Raw genomic sequence first — 22,059 nt, 5'->3', positions numbered from 1 at the left:
CAAGGTTTCATTCCCACATACAAGTAAGTACGCATGCTCCTTTCTTCTGAGACTGCGTGAAGACTGAGCTTTACAGTTTCCTTTTTAAGTCACTTCGTAGTCCCAGCAGTAGTTTAGAAATAGAAAAGTTTGGTTGCTTTAAAGAATAGTTCTTGAATGGATTCTTAAAGTACAATATTTTTTTCTTTGGTTTTAAAGAGAAGCTTTACTGCCTAGAATGGGTACACAATAAAATATTGAAAGGAAAAAAAGAAAGTTAGCTGTATCCTAGTTTTCCAAAACCTGGCAGGCTGGCACAGCTAGAATTAGCATTACAGATGGCATTTGGCAACATAGCTACATATCACTAAGCCCTCATCTCCTGAGTTTTCTTCAGCCTGTCTATCAATTACAATATCCAATCGCTGCACAGAGATGGAGAAATGGGATGATCACAGCTCACACGATGCTGTTTGGTTAGAAACGTCAGTGCTGCACAACCCACGGCTGAGTCAGTGTCTGTGAGAAAATGAACTGAATTAATATATAGAGGGGGTTGTATCTCTGAACATTTACAGCCTAAATAACCGCAATAGCATTATTACACAGTAGAGGGAGGAAAGCTAGAGGAAGTCTATGGACAGGGGAGGTAGGGGGAGATTGGGAAATTTTCTGATTGTTCAGAGGAATCTTGAAGATGATGGAAATATCAGATGTGCTAAAGTTTCCTAGTAATGCCCAAGGATGCTGATCTGGCTTTCAGTGCTGCATTGTTTGAAAAAGCAGAGTCCCTTTATACTCTGATCTCAGAATTTTTTTCTTGTTTTTGTGTGTCTACCTTGGCATATGCTAAAGTAAGGTGTGTATTCATTTATTACATGATATCACTGGGTTATAATTCTATACATCTATGAATATGAGAGAGATTGAGAAAGATATGTTTGGCCTTTGTTTCATTATGATCATTTACTTTTCTGGATGAAAAAGATCATATATCTTGATTGTCAGCTAAATGGCAAGTTATTTAAAATAAATGGAGTGTGTTTTTATTGTTTTCATGGGTTTGATGCTTTGTTTTTTATTTCGTTTAAAGTCTTAGAATCTTCATGTAACTTGAGAATGCATTATGTTTGGTATTGTTTTTTATGAATATCATAAACAATTCAAGGAAAGAATAATTTAAAGTATTTTTAATATATTTGAAAATTAAATTCAAGATAGACAAATGAAATCGTTGAAATAATTTTCTAAAGAAGAGGGTAAATGTATTTTTATTTTTGGATGAATTAATGATTAGCTGAACCACTTATATGCAGTAGTATTTTACAGAATTGAATATATTTGAATGATAAATTTTAACTGGTTAAAATGACTTTTTTTCTAGTCTCTTAGAACAGAGACTCTGAATAGATGATCTAGATGCTGCCATTGAACTAGAGAGTAAATCAGATAAGTTTTTGGATTATTGCAAAATGATTTCCAACCAGGGAGAATTTCTAAATAAAGATAATTGTTCTTGCTGTGAGATTTTAAATCTTAACAGGTTAGCATTGCTTACTTTATTTGGAAATTTTAGCTGAATATTAAACACCTTGGCTATTTTTTTTCTTTTGTCTTCATTATTCCTGTCCTATTGACCCTTCATTTTGTAGGGGTTTGGGGGGATATACATTTTAAAATTATTTTATTTTTAATGTTTTTAAATAGTTCATAAGAGCCTTTCCTCGAAATGACAGGAAGTTCTTGTGATTTCCCCCATTTAATTTCTAGAAGTTCAAATGGTCATCTTAATGGTTGTCACAACTTATTTATATGTTTAGGCTAGCTAGTGGTATCTTGTATTGGCTTTTTTTGTGGTTTGGTGTCCAGAAATGTTTTTCTAAGCTTGTTTTAGTAATAGAGTTATAAAAGCAGAAATCTCAAACTAGACCTTTTTGTCTTATACTTGCTAGAATATTTTTCTCTGGTTTTGCTGGTTCTTTTAAAATAATAATGCCTGTGTTATTGTAAAAGTAATACATATTCATTATATGAATTTGATAAATACAAAAAGCACATAGAAGAAAACAAAAATGTTAAAATATTTTTCTTTTGATCATAGCTTAAATTTTTTTGCATATAACCTATTTTTTGTATATGTATAAAAATATAAAATCACACATATATTTAAAAGTGGTTTTGAAATATTATTACTGTATGTACTGTTATATAACCCATTTTTTTACACTTAATCATGAACATTCCGTGTGTCATGAAATAGTCTTCTATAGCATAATTCTTAAGAATGGTGTAGTGTTTTAGGTGTATATATTTTGTAATTTGCCAATTTGAGTTTTCCTGATTTTTGATTAAAGATTAGCATGATTTCACAGGATACATTTCTCTAAAAAAGGAAGAATGTCTTAGAGAGTTAAGTAAAAATGTAATTTTGATATTTTTTCGGACAGAGAAAGATCCTTAGTGTGACTACACAATAAACTCTTTAAAGATATGCACTACTTTTAGAACAAAGCAAATAGCTAAGATTGCCATAATAAAGTATAGAAAAGAAATCTTTATAACAATTAGGAAAACAGTGAGCTGAGACTTTTAAAAAATGCTAAGACCAACCAAAAGGGTATCTTATATTACATTTAAAAAGGTAATCAAGGAAAGTGTAATAATAATAATGCCTGACAATGAAGGAAGAAAAAAATCCCTCAGCTCTTACTTAGAAGCTTCTTTGTTAAAGAGGAAGCTCAAACCACCACCAATAATAACAATAAAGCAAACATTGCTGTGAAGGACATAAAAATCAACAGGGATATAGTGATGAAGAATGCATCTAATTAAATGAGTTATCTTCTGGGTCAGTTGAAACATCTTACATTTATAAAAGGAACTGCCTGTAAAATTTTAAACTTATTGGTATTATTTGTGATTTCTAATGATTTTAGGAGAATACCAGGAGTAATAAAGATGGAGGATTCTAGGTCTGATTTTGAGAAAAACAGATTTTAGAACAAAAAATGAAAAAGATAGTTTATGACTAACTTGAAGAAAAATAGGTTAAAAATGATCCAGAATGGGTTTGCTAAAAATAGATTGTCAGAGCCATTTTCTGATGCAGTTGGTAGACTAGTAGCAATATAATGTATTTGGACTTAAGCTTAGTTTTTAGTGAAGTCTGTTTTTAAATTTTGGGGTGTATGGTGAAGGAAAAAATGAGTTAACTGTAAGTTGTTTGTGTTAATCAACACATTTTTTATTTTGAATGACCCTACCCAAAGATTATTGATCTTGGAAGGTGGCTTTGTTCTTTGCTTTGTCTCATTGCACATCTGGAGAAGGCAAATTATTAAATTTATAGGGGACAATGAAGAAAGAAGGATAGGAAATGATAAATGATCCAAAATGACCTCTGAGTTTGTATTGTTGGACTAAATTTAAATGAATACTTTTTTTGAGATATATAAGACCTGAAAAACACTAACATACATTAAGTTAGCATGGCTTTACAACATCACACATGAAAAAGACCTGGGGGTGTTTTTTGCCAGTAAATTTGATAGAAAACAAAAGTACAGTATGGCTGCCATCATTCCATTTTCTCACCCACCCTCCCTGCTTAAAAAAAAAAAAAAATCACAGTGGAAAAGGCTACAGCCACTCTACACCAAAGTATTACTGTCTTTAGTTCTGTGTATATTCAAAGGAAGGATGTGAAGAAGTTGAAAATCTTGTAAGCTTAAGGAACTGATTAGAGGTCTTGGGGGCAGCTCTGATTGATATTAAATATGTGAAGAGTCACCCTCTGGAAATGACACTAGACTTGGTTTGAGTCAGACTTGTTTGAGGTTGAAAGCATGAGCTCTGAAATTGAACTGCTTAGTTCACATCTCAGACCGGCCATTTAATTTGCTATCTGATTTTAGGCGAGTTCCTTATTAGCCTCTAAGCTTCTGTTTTTCTCAACTGGGGATGGTTTTGAGGATTACATGAAGATATATGTAAAGTGCTCAGAATTGTACCTGGCATGTATTAAATGCTCAGATCTTAGTGTTGTTGTTGTTATTGTTATTTGGCTCTAGCAGATAGAACTAGGCAGTGGTTCTCAACTAGAGGTGTGATTTTACCCCTCATTGGGCTTTGGCAATGTCTGAGGACATTTTTGGTTAATGGCCGGGAGGAGAGAGTACTACTAATATCTAGTGGGTGGAGGCCAGAGGTGCTACTAAACATCCTACAATGCACAGGACAGCTTCCCATAACAAATAATTAACTGGTCCAAAACCCTGAACTGGGGTCAGATGACAAGGTTTAATTAAGCTTTAATGTTAAGAAAAATTGTCTTAAGAGTCCGAGCTTTCCAAAGATTGAACAGAACTGTTAAAAAGAAAAAAACCAAGTTACCCTTACCAGTCATTAACAGCAATAGGTCTGCCAATTCATGGGGACTTGATAGATGAGATTCAGAAATTGGATAGGTGTTTGGATTACATGTTCTAAAAGGGTTTTCCTAAACTTAGATTCTGTGTTTCTGTGAGTATTTCTCGGGATATTTAGGTATATTGAATGACCAGTATCAAAGGGTTTCTGATGCAAATTCTTTCATTCTTTAATTTTATCAATCTAATTTAGTTTAGCAGAGTAGTTTAGATTTTTAATTTTAATTGTTTTATTGCTTACAACTTTAGTATGAGAATAGAGGAGGGAATTTAATGGAATAAGTCAGTTTGTGTTTTCAAAAGGCCATTTGGAATACAAGTGACTGTCGGATTGCTATTTTTCTCTAGAAACATGTTTGTGAAACTAATTCGTTAAAATACTGACAAATGATATATATTTCTAAAATTAAATCTTGTGTTTGTACCTCATATCTTTTTTCCACTGGTTGATTTTCCCCCCTTTAGTAATAAGTAGGATAGATGCTCTAAGAGGTTTTTAAAAGTAATTACAGTTTTTTGAAGCACCTTTAAACGTACGTGATTATGTACATTATAATATTATTCTCAGTCGTGAACAGCAACTTGCACAAAATACTGAGTAAATATTTGTTGAATAAATGACTAATTAGTAGATACAAAATATATCTGACCATTAATTTAGATCTGTGCAGTTATTAGTAGTGGTTAGCTATATATATATATTAAAGATTTGTTCATTATTTTAGAGAGAGAGCGCACATGTGGGCGGTAGAGAGGGAGGGAGAGAGAGAATCCCAAGCATATTCTGTGCTGAGTGCAGAGCCTGACGTGGGGCTTGATCCCACGACCACGAAATCATGACCTGAGCCTGAATCAAGAGTCCCGACGCTCAACCAACTGAGCCACCCAGGCGCCCCTGGTGGTTAGCTATATTTTAAAACTACTTTATAATTTTCTATGGTAGGGAGTTGCTTGAGACTGTTAAGTATATAGTGATTTCCATTTCCCAAATTTTTATCTCTAACCTGGACCTTTCCCCTGAACTTTAGACTTGTGTGTCTGACTCTTTATTTGATATCTTCATTTGGAGTTGAATAAACCTCTCATTCTTTACAATATCTGAGATATACCTACACTTTCCAAACCTAATCTTCCCACTCTCATTCTCACGCAGTAAATGAACTTCCATTCTTTTAGTTGCTCAGACCAAAATAATAGTCATCCTTGACTCCTCTCTCTCACCTCCTACATTTAATCTCTGAAATTTCAGAGTCTTATTCTTCAAAATGTATAGTCCACTCTTTGCCATGTGCACTGCTACAACTCTCGTCCAAGTCACTTTTAGCTCTCACCTGAACTATTTGCAGTAGCCTCTGAATTGGTCATTTGATTCTACATTTGCATCCTTTCTTCCATTGTCCACTTGATCTAACATAAGTTAGATTATGTAACTTAAATTTCACTGGTACCCATATCTCAGATCAAAAGCAAAAACCATTTATTTAGGTTTTTAAAAAAGATTTTATTTATTTATTTGAGAGAGCGAGTGTGCACATGAGTGAGGGGGAGGGGCAGAGGGAGAGGGACAGGCAGACTCCACACTGAGCACAGAGCCTGATGTGGGGCTGGATCCCATGACCCGAGGTCACAACCTAGGAGACTAAGTTGGATGCTTAACTGATTGCACCACTCAGGCGCCCCTGAGCTGATCTTTTAACATTGTCTTGCTTTCTGTGCTTCAGCTATCTTGGCCTTCTTGAATGCCATAAAAAAGCCAAAGATTACTCTTGCCACAGGGTCTTTGTACCCCTCATATATTCTCATAGTTCTGTTTCTCTCTTCCTTAGATCTTTGCTCAGACATCTTCTCCTTAGACAGTGCCCCTTGACCACTCTATGTAAGATAGAACCTCATACCTCAAAATGAGTATCTCTTCTCTTCACCCTGCTTCATTTTTCCTCATAGCACCTATCACCATATAATATTTAATGTATTTATTTGTATATATTCTGTTTTTCTTTCCTTGATTGTATTAATTTTGAGGGCACAGGCTTTCTTGGTTATATCCATCAGGACTAGAATAGTAAATCGCATATGATTTGTATTCAGTGAATATTTGGTAGATTGTGTGTTAAAACAAATTTTTAAGATAAAGGATAGGAGGGTAAGAGTACTTTCAGTTATTATAGGATTTAGTTGTCATTGTATGTTGTAAGCACCTGATACCTATTGATGAATTATAACTACGCTATTTTTTAGAACTGAAAAAGTTAGCAGTATAACATTTAGATATTATAACTTCAATTCAGAGACTCCTCAGTTTGGAGAGGTGCTTGCCTAGCAACATCTTCCTTTATTAAAAAAGTTCAAAAACTAGAAGCAAAGTAATAGACATTTTGAAAGTTAAAGAAATCTTCAGCTCCTTTGCTGTTTACATGAAATTAGTTTTTATCAGTTGGGAAAACTTTACCCTGGTAGTAAAACATTAAAGCTTTGCCCTTAAGGGGTACTTTTCTGTCAGAATTTTTAGTATCTAGGTCTTCATTTGACTTCACAGAAAAGATGCTCTTAGAGTGCTCTTAGAGTCATGCAACAGTATATGAAACTTTCTTTTTATTCAAGTATGATCTAATGGTTGAACGATTCTATATATTTCTCATTGTTCATCAAGATACTTTCCTTTATCTATTTCTCCCATTCCCCCTAGCCATCTCCCCTTTGGCAACCACCAGTTTTGTTCTCTGTATTTAAGAGTGGGGTTTGGGGCGCCTGGGTGGCTCAGATGGTTAAGTGTCTGCCTTCAGCTCAGGTCATGATCCCAGGGTCCTGGGATCGAGCCCCACATTGGGCTCCTGGCTCAGCGAGGAGCCTGCTTCTCCCTCTCCCTCTGCCTCTCTCCCTGCTCATGCTTTCTCTCTCTCTCTCTCTGTACCTCTGTGTCTCAAATGAATAAATAAAATCTTTAAAAAAAAAATTTAAAAAAGAGTGGGGTTTTTTGAGTCTCTCTCTCTCTTTTTTTTTTTTGTCTTGTTTCTAAATTCCACAGGAGTGAAATCATATGGTATTTGTCTTTCTCTGAATAATTTCACTTAGCATTATACCCTCTAGGTTCATCCATGTTGTTGCAAATGGCAAGATTTCATTCTTTTTTATGGCCAAGTAATACTCCATTGTTTATATGTATGTATGCTATATATATATATACCACATCTTTATCCATTCACCTATCAGTGGACACTTGGGTTGCTTCCATATCTTGGCTATTGTAAATAATACTGCGATAAACATAGTGGTGCATGTATCTTTTTGAATTAGTGTTTTCATTTTCTTTGGGTAAATACCCAGCAGTGGAATTACTGGATCATAGGGTAATTCTATTTTTAATTTTTTGAGGAACCTTCATACTGTTTTCCACAGTGGCTGCACCAATTTACATTCCCGCCAACCATGTAAAGAGTTCTTTTTTCTATGGAACTTTCTTGCTGCTGCCACTGCTTCTGCCTTACTTCAGTTGCTGACTTATCTGACAATGGAATTTTTAAGGAGAAGAGAAAGATGTTAGGATTTAGGACTAGTATTAAGACTATTCTTGGGCTATATTTCTTGCTATACTTGTCTTTAGTGGGGAAATCTGGGATTTAAGTATCATTTAAAATATTTCTATGGAAAAAAAAGATCAAACCATATACTTACAGTTGACTTTTGAGAGCATAGCTCAGTCCTCAGTTGACAACTGCCCTTTTCGGTAATTAGCCTTTGTTCCTTGGGGAACTGATCATGTATTAAGCAGAACAAAAAGCTTATAGAAAGGCTAATTGACAAAAAAGGGAAAAGAAGAGAGAAATTTGTATTAAATCTGTTGAAAATAGATTTAGAAGTTTGATAGCATTTCTTCTATCGTCACAGTTAACTGACACTTAACATTTAAGAATGGGAAAAATTTTCTGTAAAGGGTTGAATAGTAAATATTTTTGGCTCTGTGGACTCTAGTCTTTGTTGCAACCACTCAGTTTTGCCATTACAGAGTGAAAACAGCCATTAACAATGTATAAATGAATGGGCATAGTTATGTTTTAATAAAGCTTTATTTACAAAATCAAGTAATGGGTTGCATTTGGTCCATGAACCATGGTTTTACATCTCTTAACACCTTAAAAATGCTTATAAAAAGCATATGCAAATTAAGTGCTTAACAGTATATTAATATGAAATCATTTAAAAGTCTTAGTTAAAAAAGCTAAAACATAGATGTGATACTTGTTATACTAATAAAAACAGCTTAATTCTCCCCAAAATGAAAATAGAAATTTAAAATACTGCTTTTTTAAGGACAGACTAATGGATAGGAACACCTAACACAAAATTTACAAGGATGCTCACCTTATTTTAAAGAAAAAGTAGGTCTTGGGGCACCTGGGTGGCTCAGTTATGGTTAAGTGTCTGCCTTTGGCTCAGGTCATGATCCCAGGGTCCTGGGATCGAGCCCCGCGTCAGTCTCCCTGCTCAGGAGTCTGCCTCTCCCTCTCCTTCTGTGAGCTCTCTTGCTTTTGTTCTCTCTTAAATAAATAATAAAATCTTTAAAAAAGTAGGTCTTAAAACCTTGATTAAATGTTTAAAATAATTTGTAAATCATAAATCCATATCTCCATATCTCTCTGTACACACACACACACACACACAGAGTAGTGTTTGACAAGGAATAAACAACCGATGAAGGGGAACATGCTTAGATATTATATATACCCTGTAACTTCAGCTAAATTCAACAAATATTAATAAGATACACCAGGTTATGATGCTGGTTGCTGGAAGTGTTTAAAGATAAGTAATATAATTCCTCAAACTAGGAAAGTGCTACCATATAAGGTTGTACCATGTGTATTCTACATAAGGGTGCCATATATAAGTGCATATGATTCACTTTGTAGATATTTTACTTTTGTGTATTTGTTACAACTAGTGTCTGTTTGATAGCAGCAGTGCTTACTAATATCAGGTACTTCTGGAAATTTTTCATGTGTAATTTCTCTCCATTTTCTCTGTTCTCTCTGAACATACATTATTTGAATGTTGACCTCATTCATTATTTTTCTGATTTTCTCATCCTTTCTCTATTTTCTTTGTCTTTCTTTTATTCCCAACTTTATCTTTCAGCCCTTCTAGTAACCGTTAAAAGCTTCTGCTATTGTGTTTTGAATTTCTAAGAACTCTCATTCTCTTTTTTTAAAACAGCATCCCTCTCCTTGTGTTATGGAAGTAATACCTTTTCAAATCACTAGGTTTATTAATTATAGTTTTGCTTTTTTTGTCTCTACATTGTCTATTGCCTTTTTTTTTTAAGATTTTATTTATTTGACAGAGAGAGAGCACAAGTAGGCAGAGCGGCAGGCAGAGGCAGAGGGAGAGGCAGACTCCCCGCTGAGCGGGGTGCCTGACGCAGGACTCGATCCCAGGACCCTGGGATCATGACCTGCGCCGACGGCAGATGCTTAACGGCTGAGCCACCCACGCGCCCTGTCTATTGCCTTTTCTATGTTTATTAAACTATTTATTGTGAAATAGTTTTAGATTTACAAGAAATTGCAAAAATTGTGAGTTCGTGGGTACTGTCACCCAGCTTCCCTTAATAATAACATCTCACTTAAGTGTAGTACATTAGCAAACAAGGAGATTGACATCGGTACAATATATAATACTATAAACTATAGACATCAGTTTTTATATGAACTTTTTTTTCTGGCATATATTCTGTGATATTTTATCAAATTATTTTATAGATTTGTGTAACTAACTCTACAATCAGGATACATAACTGTTGGCATCACCACAAGCAAACTCCCTCATCCTGTCTCTTTAGAATCACACCCTTTCCCCCCACTTTTAACCTCTGGCAACCCCTGATTTGTTCTCCATCACTATATTTTTGTCATTTTGAGAATATTATATAAATGTAATCAGATAGTGTGTAAACTTTTGGGTTTGGGTTTTTCGTTTCATATAATGCCCTTGTATCCATTCACATTGTTGTACATATCAGTAGTTCTTATTTCTGAGTACTACTCCATTCTACGGATGTACCACAGTTTATTTATCCTTTCAGAGAATGGCGTGGTTTTTGTTACATATTTTGCAATACTGTTGGACTTTTAAAATTCTATACATATTACTTTACTATTCCCTCCCATCCCCCATAGGAGTTTTTTGTTGCACTGAACAAAATGAAGGAGACCCTTAAATTTCTCTTCAGTCCTTAGGAAACTGCCTGCCATTGGAATCTGTTGCCGTAATTGGAAATTTTATTTTTTTAATTTATTTATTTATTTTTATTTTTTAAAGATTTTATTTATTTGACAGAGACACAGCGAGAGAGGGAACACAAGCACGGGGAGTGGGAGAGGGAGAAGCAGGCTTCCCGCGGAGGAGGGAGCCCAACATGGGGCTTGATCCCAGGACCCTGGAATCAAGACCTGAGCCGAAAGCAGACGCTTAACGACTGAGCCACCCAGGGGCTCCCATAATTGGAAATTTTAAACAAATTAGGTGGCAAGGTCATAAGCAGAAATTCATACAAAATGAATATTCTGAAGTTTGATGTAAATAGATATTTGCTTCTGAGAGTGAACATTTTAGTAAGATTTAAGTATTTTTGGTCAATCAACTGCCTGTTGATCTCATGCTTCAAAGCATGATTTTGAAGTTAAGTGAAAAGTTGGTATAAGATAAATCAGAAGCCTTATTAGCTTATGAAGTTCCAAGATTTAAAAATGGAAATGTTTTGGGGCGCCTGGGTGGCTCAGATGGTTAAGCGTCTGCCTTTGGCTCAGGTCATGATCCCAGGGTCCTGGGATCGAGTCCCGCATCGGGCTCCCGGCTCAGCGGGGAGCCTGCTTCTCTCTCTGACCCTCTCCCCTCTCATGCTGTTTCTCTCTCGCTCGCTCTCTAAAATATAAAATCTTTAAAAAAAAAAAATGGAAATGTTTTCTTTTGGTAGGATTTGTGTTTAAGGTTGGTTTATTTACATAACTAGAGGTGCTATGAGTGGTATTATTGATGAAAATTTTGATTTTAGAGGAGTCATGATTAAGGATTCTGGTTTGGGTTTCTGTAGTAACTATTGGGTAATATTGATCTGTGAGTTTTCAAGTGGTGATCAATTGGAGATGGTAGTTGTTTTTAATCTTATTGTAAAAAGGCTTTTGGTTTCATGAGAACATGAACCATGTTATAAGAGGGAATGCAAAAATCTATGTTGGTTAGTGAAGGAGAATTTAGGATTTATTAGGAGAAGAAGGGCATGACTTTTATTAAGTGTAATTGAAATGACTGACTAGAAACTTCCTGGGAGGATAGCCTTAAGCAAGCCATGTTTTAGCCAAGAGGCCAGTTCTGGTGTAGTTTGATAAGTTTTGATAAAGGTATGCACTCAATGAAACTTCACTGCAATCAGGAGATGAACATACCCATCACACTCAAAAGTTTCCTTGAAGTCCTTTTTTTTTTTTAATATTGAAGTATAATTAACATATAATGTTATGTTAGTTTCAGGTGTAAACATATTGATTCAACAATTCTATACATTACTCAGTGCTCACCAGGAAAAGTATAGTCATCAGACAAACATTATTACTACAATATTATTGACTATATTCCTTATAATGTACTTTCCATCTCTAGGACTTATTTTATAATTAGAAGTTTGTACCTCTTAATCCCCAATATCTATTTCACTCCTCCCCCCTACAACATTCCCTCTGGCAACCACCATTTCTCGGTATTTCAGAATCTGTTTTTTGTTTGTTTTAAAGATTTTATTTATTTATTTGACAGAGACAGCGAGAGAGGGAACACAAGCAGGGGGAGTGGGAGAGGGAGAAGCAGGCTCCCCGCTGAGCAAAGAGCCTGACGCGGGGCTCGATCCCAAGACCTGGGGATCATGAGCTGAGCTGAGCTGAAGGCAGACGCTTAACGACTGAGCCACGCAGTTGCCCTTGTTTTTTGTTTTTTTTTTCCTTGTTCATTTGTTTTTTAGATTCTGCATGTAAGTGGAATCATATGGTATTTGTCTTTTTCTTTCTGACTTATTTCACTTAGCATTATACCCCCAGGTTCATTCATGCTGTTGCAAATGGCAAGATTTCATTCTTTCCTATAGCTATATTCAATTATAGTATGTATACTACATTTTTTTAATCCATTCATCTATCAGTGGATACGTGGGGTGCTTCCATATCTTGGCTGTTGTAAATAATGCTGCAATAAACATAAGCATGCATATATCTTTTTGAATTAGTGTTTTTGTTTTCTTTGGGTAAATATGAGTAGTGAGATTACTGGATCATATGGTCTTTGTATTTTTAATTTTTTGAGTAACTTTCACCACTGTTTTCCACAATGGTTGCACCAAATTACATTCCCATCAACTGTGTGGGAGGGTTCCTTTTTCTCTACATTTTCACCAACACTTGTTATTTCTTTTTGATTTTAGCAATTCTGACTGGTGTAAGGTGATATCATGGTTTTGATTTGCATTTCCCTGATGATTAGTGATTTGAGTATCTTTTCATGTGTCTGTTGACCATCTGTAGTCTTCTTTGGAAAAATGTTCAGATCTTCTGCCTGTTTTTTAATCTGATTATTTAGGGCTTTTTGGTATTCAGTTGTCTTCATATATTTTGGATATTAATGCCTTATCAGATATAGCATTTGCAGATATTTTCTCCCATTCAGTAGGTTGCCTTTTGTTTTATCCATGGTTGCCTTTGCTGTACAAAAGCTTTTTATTTTGATGTAGTTTCAGTAGTTTAATTCTGCTTTTTTTCCCTTGCCTGAGGAAACATATCCATAAATCTGTTGCTAATAAGGTCAATGTCTAAGAGATATGTTTTCTTTTAGGAGTTCTAATCCGTTTCACTTTAGGTCTTTAATCCATGTTGAGTTTATTTTTGTGTATCGTGTAAGAAAGTGGTTCAGTTTTATTCTTCTGCATGTAGCTGTCCAGTTTTCCCAGCACCATTTATTGAAGAGACTGTCTTTTCCCCTTGTATATTCTTTGTTATAGATTAATTGACCATATAAGCATGAATTTATTTCTGGACTCTCACTTCTGTTCCATTGGTCTTTATGTCAGTACCGTATAGTTTTGATCACTATAAGGCTTTGTAGTATATCTTGAAATCTGGGATTGTGATACCTCCAGCTTTGTTACTCTTTTTCAAATTGCTTTGGCTACTCAGGGTCTTTTGTGGTTCCATACCAATTTTAGTATTATTTGTTCTGGTTCTATGAAAAATGGTGTTGGTATTTTGAAAGAGATTACCTTGAATTTGTAGATTGTTTTTGATAGTATGGACATTTTAATGATATTAATTCTTCCAATCCATGAGGATGGAATATCTTTCCATTTGTTTGTGTTGCTTTCAGTTTCTCCCATCAGTGTTTTATAGTTCTTGGAGTACAGGTCTTTCACCTCCTTGGTTAAGTTTATTCCTAGGTATTTTATTCTTTTTGGTGCAATTGTAAATGGGATTGTTTTCTTCATTTCTCTTTCTGCTACTTTGTTATTAGTTTATAGAAATGGAACAGATTTCTGTATATTGATTTGTGTCCTGCAGCTTTACTGAATTCATTTTTCAGTTCTAATAGTTTCTTGGTGGCATCTTTAGGGTTTATTATATATAGTATCATGTCATCTACAAATAATGAATTATACTTCTTCTTTACCAATTTGAATGCCTTTTATATCTTTTTCTTGTCTGACTGTTGCAGCTAGGATTTCCAGTACTGTGTTGAATGTAAGTGGTGAGAATGGATATCCTTGTTCCTGATCTTAGAGGACAGGCTCTCGGTTTTTTAATCATTGAATATGATGTTAGCTGTAGGTTTTTCAGATATGGCTTTTATTATGTTGAGGTTTGTTCCCTCTAAACCTGCTTTGTTGAGAATTTGTATCCTGAATGGATGTTGTATTTTGTCAAATGCTTTTTCTGAGATGATCTTATGGTTTTTATCCTTTCTTTTTTTTAATGTAATGTATCACATTGATTTGCGAATATTGAACCACCCTTCCATCCCTGGAATAAACTTTACTTGATTGTGGTGAGTTACCTTTTAATGTTTTGTTGAATTCAGTTTGTTAATATTTTGTTGAAGATTTTTGCATCTATGTTTATCAGAGATCTTGGCCTGTAGTTTTCTTTTTCTGCAGTGTTTTTGCCTGGTTTTGGTCTTGTGGAATGAATTTGGCAGGTGTTTTTTTCTCTTCTGTTTTTTGGAATAGTTTGAGAAAAATAGGTATTAGCTCTTGATGTTTGGTAGAATTCACCTTGGAAGCCATCTCGTCATAGACTGTTGTTTTTTGGGAGTTTTTTTTTGTTTTTTTTTTTTTTTTTGGAGTTTTTTGATTACTGATTCAATTTCATTACTAGTGATTGATCTGCTTAAGTTTTCGCTAAGCTTTTGGAAGATAGTATGTTTCTAGGAATTTATCCATTTCTCTTAGGTTGTCCAATTTGTTGGCGTACGGTTTTTCATAATATTCTTTTATAATTCTTTGTATTTCTGTGGTGTTGGTGTTATTTTTCCTTCATTTCTGATTTTATTTCAGCCTTTCTCCTTTTTTCTTGATGATTCTGGCTAAGAGCTTATTATCAGTGTTTATCTTTTTAAGGATCAGCTCCTGGTTTCATTGATCTTCCCTATTGTTTTTTAATCCTCTATTTATTTCTGTTCTAATCTTTATTATTTCCTTCCTTCTGCTAGCTTGGGACTTTGGTGGTTCTTTTTCTAGCTCTTTAGGTGTAAGGTTTAGTTGTTTTTGTTTTTTGTTTTTTGTTTTTTTAAAGATTTTATTTATTTTTTTGAGACAGAGAGAATGAGAGAGAGCACATGAGAGGGGGGAGGGCCAGAGGGAGAAGCAGACTCCCTGACAAGCAGGGAGCCCGATGCGGGACTCGATCCAGGGACTCCAGGATCATGACCTGAGCCGAAGGCAGTCGCTTAACCAACTTTTTCATTTGTCTCCATGTATTTTTTTATTTCTTCTTTGTTTTCTTGGTTGACCCATTCATCTTTTAGTAGTATGTTGTTTAGCTTCCATGTATTTGTGTTCCTTCCAGATTCATTCTTGTGATTGATTTCTAGTTTTATACCATTGTGGTTGGAAAAGATGCTTGATATGATTTCAGTCTTCTTAAATTTATTGTGACTTGTTTTGTGGACTAACATGATATGTCTTACAGAATGTTCCATGTGTACTTGAAAAGAATGTGTATGTTGCTGTTTCTGAATGGAATGTTCTGTATATATCTGTTATGTCCATCTGGTCTAATATGTCATTCAGTCACTGTTTCCTTATTGATTTTCTGTCTGGATGATCTATTATTGATGTAAGTGGGGTGTTAAAGTTCCCTACTATTATTGTATTACTTTCAGTTTCTCCCTCTATATCTGTTAATAATTGCTTTATGCATTTAGGTGATCCTATGTTGGGTGCATAGATATTTACAATTGTTATACCCTCCTGTTGTATTGATCTCTTTATTATTTTGTAGTGCCCTTCTTTTTCTCTTGCTACAGTCTGTTTATTTTTTACTTGATTATTATTTTTTTGCTACAGTCTGTTTTTTTTTTTTTAAATATTTTATTTATTTATTTATTTGAGAGAGAGAGAGAGAGCAGGAGAGTGGGGAGGGTCTGAGGGAGAAGCAGACTCCCTGCCGAGCAGGGAGCCCGAAGCGGGACTCGATCCCAGGACTCCAGGATCATGACCTGAGCCGAAGGCAGTCGCTTAACCAACTGAGCCACCCAGGCGCCCCTGCTACAGTCTGTTTTAAAGTCTCTTTTGTTTGGTATAAGTATTACCACCCTGGCTTTTTTTTTTTTTTTCTACTTCCATTTGCACGGTATATGTTTTTCCAGCCCTTCACTTTTGATCTGTACATGTGTTTAGGTTTGAAGTGAGTCTCTTGTAGGCAGCATATAATGGGTCTTGTTTTTTTATCTATTCAGTCGTTGGATTGGAACTGTTAGTCCATTTATATTTAATAATTATTGATAGGTATGTACTTACTACCATTTTGTTCATTGTTTTCTGGTTGTTTTTGTAGTTCTTCTCTGTTCCTTTCTTCTTCTCTTGTTCTCTTCCTTCATGATTTGGTGGTTTTCTTTAGTGTTACGCTTAGATTCCTTTCTCTTTATTTTTTGTGCATCTATTATAGTTTTTTGGCTTATGGTTACCATTAGGTTCATATTATAACATGTGTATAGCAGTTTATATTAAGTTGATGGTCACTTAAGTTCGAACACATTCTAAAAGCACTAAATTTTTATTCCTCTCTCCACATTTTAGGTATGTGGTGTCATATTTACATCTTTTTATTTTGTGTATTCCTTGACTGATATTTGTAGATATAATTGATTTTACTACTTCTGTGTTTCAACCTCCATACTGCTTTTATAAGTGATTAATCCACCACCTTAATTGTATGTTTGCTTTTACCTATGAAATTTTTCTCCTTTCATAATTTTCTTGTAGTTGTGGCCTTTTCAAAGAATTCTCCTTAGAGTCCTTTGTAACTCTTTCCTTCTGCCTCTCTCAACCTCCATATTCCATGCCCATACAAGCACCAGTATATTTTCTGACACTGTACATTAGTTTTTGTGTTTCCTAGAACTTGATATTACTGTGTTCTTTTTTGGTTGGTATAGGGATCTAGCTTCTTTCATTCAGCATAATTTTGAACTTGATCTATGTTGTAATTTGTATTAATAGTTCGTTTCTCTTTTTTTGTTGAGTAGTATTCCACTGTATGTATACACCACAAATTGTTTATCAGATTACCTGTTCATAGACATTTAGGTTGTTTCTAGTTTGGAGCTGTTACAAATAAAGCAACCAACAATGTTTGTATGCTTTTATAGACGTATGCTTTTATTTCTTTTGGGTAAATAGATAACATGGAATGGCTGGATCATATGGGTAGTATATATTTAACTTCCTAAGAAACTTTCAAACTGTTTTAAACAGTTTTTAAAGTGGTGGTACCATTTTACATTACCATCAGGAGTATGTGACAGTTTCATTTCATACACATATTCATCAATACTTGATACGACCATTCTTTTTATTTAGCCATTCAGATAGATGTGAAATGGTGTTACATTGTGGTTTTGATTTGCATTTCCTTAATGAGTGATGATGTTCAGCATCTTTTCATGTACTTTTTTTTTATCTTTATATCTCAAATTTTTTGCACATTGAAAGTTCTTTATATTCTAGATACATGTCCTTTATCAGATATGTGATTTAATTCTCCTAACAGTGTCTTTTGAAGAGCAGTTTTTAATTTTTTAAAAAGATTTTATTTATTTATTTATTTATTTATTTATTTATTTATTTATTTATTTGACAGAGAGAGTGCACACGTGCGTGAACACAAGCAGGGGGAGTGGCAGGGAGAGGGAGAAGCAGACTCCCTGCTGAGCAGGGAGCCCAGAGTGTGGGACTCCATCCCAGGACCTGGGATCATGACGTGAGCCGAAGGCAGATGCTTTAACTGACTGTGCCACCCAGGTGCCCCGAAGAAAAGTTTTTAATTTTTATGTTCATCAAACATCAGTTTATTTTTTTATTTATTTACTTATTTACTTAGTTTTAGAGAGGAGAGGGAGGGAGGGAGGGAGGGAGAGAATCTTAAGCAGGCTCCACACCCAGCATGGAGCTCAAGATGGGGCTCAGTCTCACAACCCTGAGATCATGACCTGAGCCAAAATCAAGTTGGATGCTTTACCAACTGAGCCACCCAGGTACCCCTCGTCAATTTATTTTTTAATGAATTCTGCTTTTTTTCTCCTCAAACTTTTATAATTTTAGGTTTTAGATTTAGGATTGTGATCCATTTTTACTTCACTTTTGTATATGACACAAACTCACCTCCCCTCACCTGCAACTCCCCCCTCCCCAGGTGCTGGAGGTAAAGTATACATTGTATATTCATTTGTTTCAGCACTATTTGATGAAAAGACTCTTGAATTGACTTTGAATCCTTGTTGAAAACGAGTTGTCTGTATGTATGTGTGTGGGCCCTTTTCTGATTCATTGATCTAGTTGTCTGTTATTATTATGTCAGTAGCACACTGTGTTCATTCCTCTATCTTTAAGCCTTGAAATTAGGTTGTGTTAATGTTCCATATCTGTTCTTTTTAAAGTTATTAGGCTATTCTAGGTCCTTTGCACTTCTATATGAATTTTATTTTATTTTTTTATTTTTTTAAAGATTTTATTTATTTATTTGAGAGAGAGAGAATGAGAAACAGAGAGCATGAGAGGGAGGAGGGTCAGAGGGAGAAGCAGACTCCCCGCCAAACAGGGAGCCCGATGCAGGACTCGATTCTGGGACTCCAGGATCATGACCTGAGCCGAAGGCAGTCGCTTAACCAACTGAGCCACCCAGGCGCCCCTATATGAATTTTAGAATCAGTTTGTTACTTTTGACTAAGAAACCTGCTAAGTTTTTTGGAATTATATTGTGGTTTTTTTTTTTTTTTTTTTAAGATTTTATTTATTTATGAGAGAGAGACAGAGTGCGAGCATGGGCGGGGGGAGGGGCAGAAGGACAAGCTGACTCTGCACTGATCATAGAGCCCCAGGTGGGGCTGACCCCAGAACCCCGAGATCATGACCTGAGCTGAAGTCAGACACTCAACTGACTGAGCCACCCAGGAGCCCCTGGAGTTATATTGTTTCTATAGATTAACTTGGGGAGAATTGCTGTTTTAATAATGAATCATTTGACTTGTGAACATGGCAAAATTTTCCATTTATTTAGGTTTTTTTAAATTACTCTCAGCAATATTTTGTTTTTAGCATGCAGATCTTCCACATCTTTTGTCAGATTTATGCTTACATATTTCAGTTTTTTGATGCTATTGTAAATGGTGTTCTTTTAAATTTTTAATTTCTAGTTTTTGTTGTTGCTAGTATAGTTGACCCTTAAACAACATGGGTCTGAACTGCACAGGACTTACTTATATGTGGATTTTTTTTTTCCAATATACATATAGTAGTGTAAGTATATTTTCTGTGACTTACGATTTTCATAACATTTTCTTTTCTCTAGCTTACTTTATTGTCAGAATACAGTACATATAACATGAAATGTGTATTAACTGTTTACAGGGGTAAGGCTTCTGGTGAACAGGTTATTATAGTTAAGTTTTGGGGGAGTCAAAAGTTATGTGCAGATTTTTGACTGTGCAGGGGTTGGTTCCTCAACTCCTGCGTTGTTCAAGAATCAACTGTATGAAAATACAGTTGACTTTGAATATTGATTGATTTTGTATTCTGTAACCTTGTTAAAGTCATGAGTTCTTTTTTTTTTTTTAAAGATTTTATTTATTTATTTGACAGAGAGAGCGAGAGAGCACAAGCAGGGAGAACAGTAGAGGGAGAGGGAGAAGCAGGCTCCCCGCCAAGCAGGGAGCCCGATGCGGGGCTCGATCCCAGGACCCTGAGATCATGACCTGAGCCGAAGGCAGACGCTTAACCATCTGAGCCACCCAGGCGCCCCTAAAGTCATGAGTTCTAGTACCTTTTTGTACTGGAGTCTACAATTAGTGATTGTATTGTCTTCAGATAAGGATGGTTTTACTTCTTTTCAAATCTGGATGCCTTCTAGATCTTTTTCTTGACATACTGTTCTGGCTAGAATCTTTAGTACATTGGTGAGTAAAAGTGGTGAGTGGACATCCTTGTACTGTTCTTGATCTTAGGTGGAGAGTGTTTGGTCTTTAACCACTAAGTATGATGCTGGCTGTAGGTTTTCCATAGATATCTTTTATCCAGTTAGTGAAATTCCATTGTATTCCTACTGTGCTAAGGTTTTTTTTGTTTTGTTTTGTTTTTAAATCAGGAATGGATTTTGTATTTTGCCAAATGTATTTCGTATGTATATTGAGATAGGTTTTTTTTCATTAATTTGTTAATATGGTGAATTATATTGATTAAAAGTTTTTTTATTGAAGTATAATTGACATGTGGTAATTGATTTTTGTGTATTCAACCAATCTCGCATTTTTAGGATAAATCTCATTAGATCATGATGTATTGACATTTTTATCTACTGCTCTATTTGATTAAAATTTTATTTAAAATACGCATATTCTGAGGGATGTCTGTATTTATCTTATATTGGTTTTGGTACTTGGGTAATGCTGGCCTCATAGAATGAGTTAGGAAATATGTTGTCTTCAATTTTCTGAAGGAGTTTATGTAGAATTGATATTATATCCCTCTTAAGTGCTTGGTGGAGTTCATCAGTGAAGCTGTCCAGGCCTGGAGTTTTCTTAGAGGGAAAGTTCTTAACTACAAATTCAATTTCTTTAATAGAAATAGAGCTATTCAGGGGCACCTGGGTGGCTTAGTTGGTTAAGCATCTGACTTCAGCTCAGGTCATGATCTCACGGTCCTGAGATGGAACCCTAGGTCAGACTCCGAGCTCAGCAGGGAGTCTGCTTGTCCCTTTCCCTCTCCCTCTGCTCCTCCCCCTGCATGTGTTCTCTTTCTCTCAAATAAATAAAATCTTAAAAAAATAAAACTATTAACCTTATCTGTTTCTTCTTGAGTGAGTTTTGGTAGCTTGGAATTTGTCCAATTTGTCTAAGTTGATGAACTTATTTGCATGAGATTGTTTATAATACTCTTCTATTACTCTTTTAATTGTAGTGATGTCAATTTTCTCATTTCTAATATTGGAATTTGTATCTTCTCAATTTTTTTTCCCCAGTCTGGCTAGAGGTTTATAAATATAATTGGTTTTTTCAAAGAAACTAGTTTTTTTTTTTTTTTTTTTTAAAGATTTTGTTTATTTATTTGACAGAGAGAGACACAGCGAGAGAGAGAACACAAGCAGGGGGAGTGGGAGAGGGAGAAGCAGACTTCCCGCAGAGCAGGGAGCCCGATGCGGGGCTCGATCCCAGGACCCTGGGATCATGACCTGAGCCGAAGGCAGACGCTTAACGACTGAGCCACCCAGGCGCCACCTCAAAGAAACTAGGTTTTGTTTTCATTGATTTTTTTCCCCTATTTTTTTCTGTTTTCTATTATTTATTTTTATTTTTATTATTTTTTTAAAGATTTTATTTATTTGACAGAGAGAGAGACAGCGAGAGAGGGAACACACAAGCAGGGGAAGTGGGAGAAGGAGAAGCAGGTTTCTCGCAGAGCAGGGAGCCTGATGTGGGGCTCAATCCCAGGACCCCGGGATCATGACCTGAGCTGAAGGCAGATGCTTAATGACTGAGCCACCCAGGCGCCCCTGTTTTCTGTTATTTTGATTTCCACTCTGATCTTTGTTACTAATTTTTCCACTTTGGGTTTAATTTAGTCTTTGCTTAGTTTCTTAAGGTGGAAACTGAAGTTATTCTTTAGAACTTTCTTTTTTTCTAACATAGGCATTTAATGCTATAATTTGCTCCCTAACTACTGCTATAATGTCATGCCATTCTACACATTTTGATTATGTTGGGTTTTTTTACTTGAAAATTTTCTATTTTCCCTTTTGCTTTTTTCTTTGCTCCATGAGTTACTTAAAAGGTGTTATTTAGGACGCCTGGGTGGCTCAGTGGGTTAAGCGACTGCCTTCGGCTTAGGTCCCACATCAGGCTCCCCGCTCGGCGG

General features: G+C 35.3%; 1 protein-coding gene across 5 annotated transcripts in view; it reads left to right on the top strand.

Annotated features, from left to right (window-relative positions):
• Positions 1 to 22,059, top strand: part of BTBD10 (BTB domain containing 10) — a 75,909-nt gene that overhangs the window by 24,801 nt on the left and 29,049 nt on the right. Inside the window, exon 1 of one of the 5 annotated variants that reach the window (XM_045894110.3) lies at positions 699 to 838. The exons of the other annotated variants lie outside the window; for them this stretch is intronic. Coding sequence (XP_045750066.1) covers positions 714 to 838 — 125 coding nt within the window. The 5' untranslated portion in view covers positions 699 to 713. Of the gene's footprint in view, positions 1 to 698; positions 839 to 22,059 lie in introns of those variants that run through there. 5 annotated transcript variants of the gene reach the window in all.

The sequence above is a fragment of the Mirounga angustirostris genome, unplaced genomic scaffold, assembly GCF_029215605.1.
Source record: "Mirounga angustirostris isolate CCGP_5_RB_7025 unplaced genomic scaffold, mMirAng1.0.hap1 SCAF_13, whole genome shotgun sequence".
Taxonomy (NCBI): Eukaryota; Metazoa; Chordata; class Mammalia; order Carnivora; family Phocidae; genus Mirounga; species Mirounga angustirostris.
The sequence above is the reverse complement of the archived record's forward strand: the minus strand, read 5'-3'. Positions and strand labels throughout refer to the sequence as shown.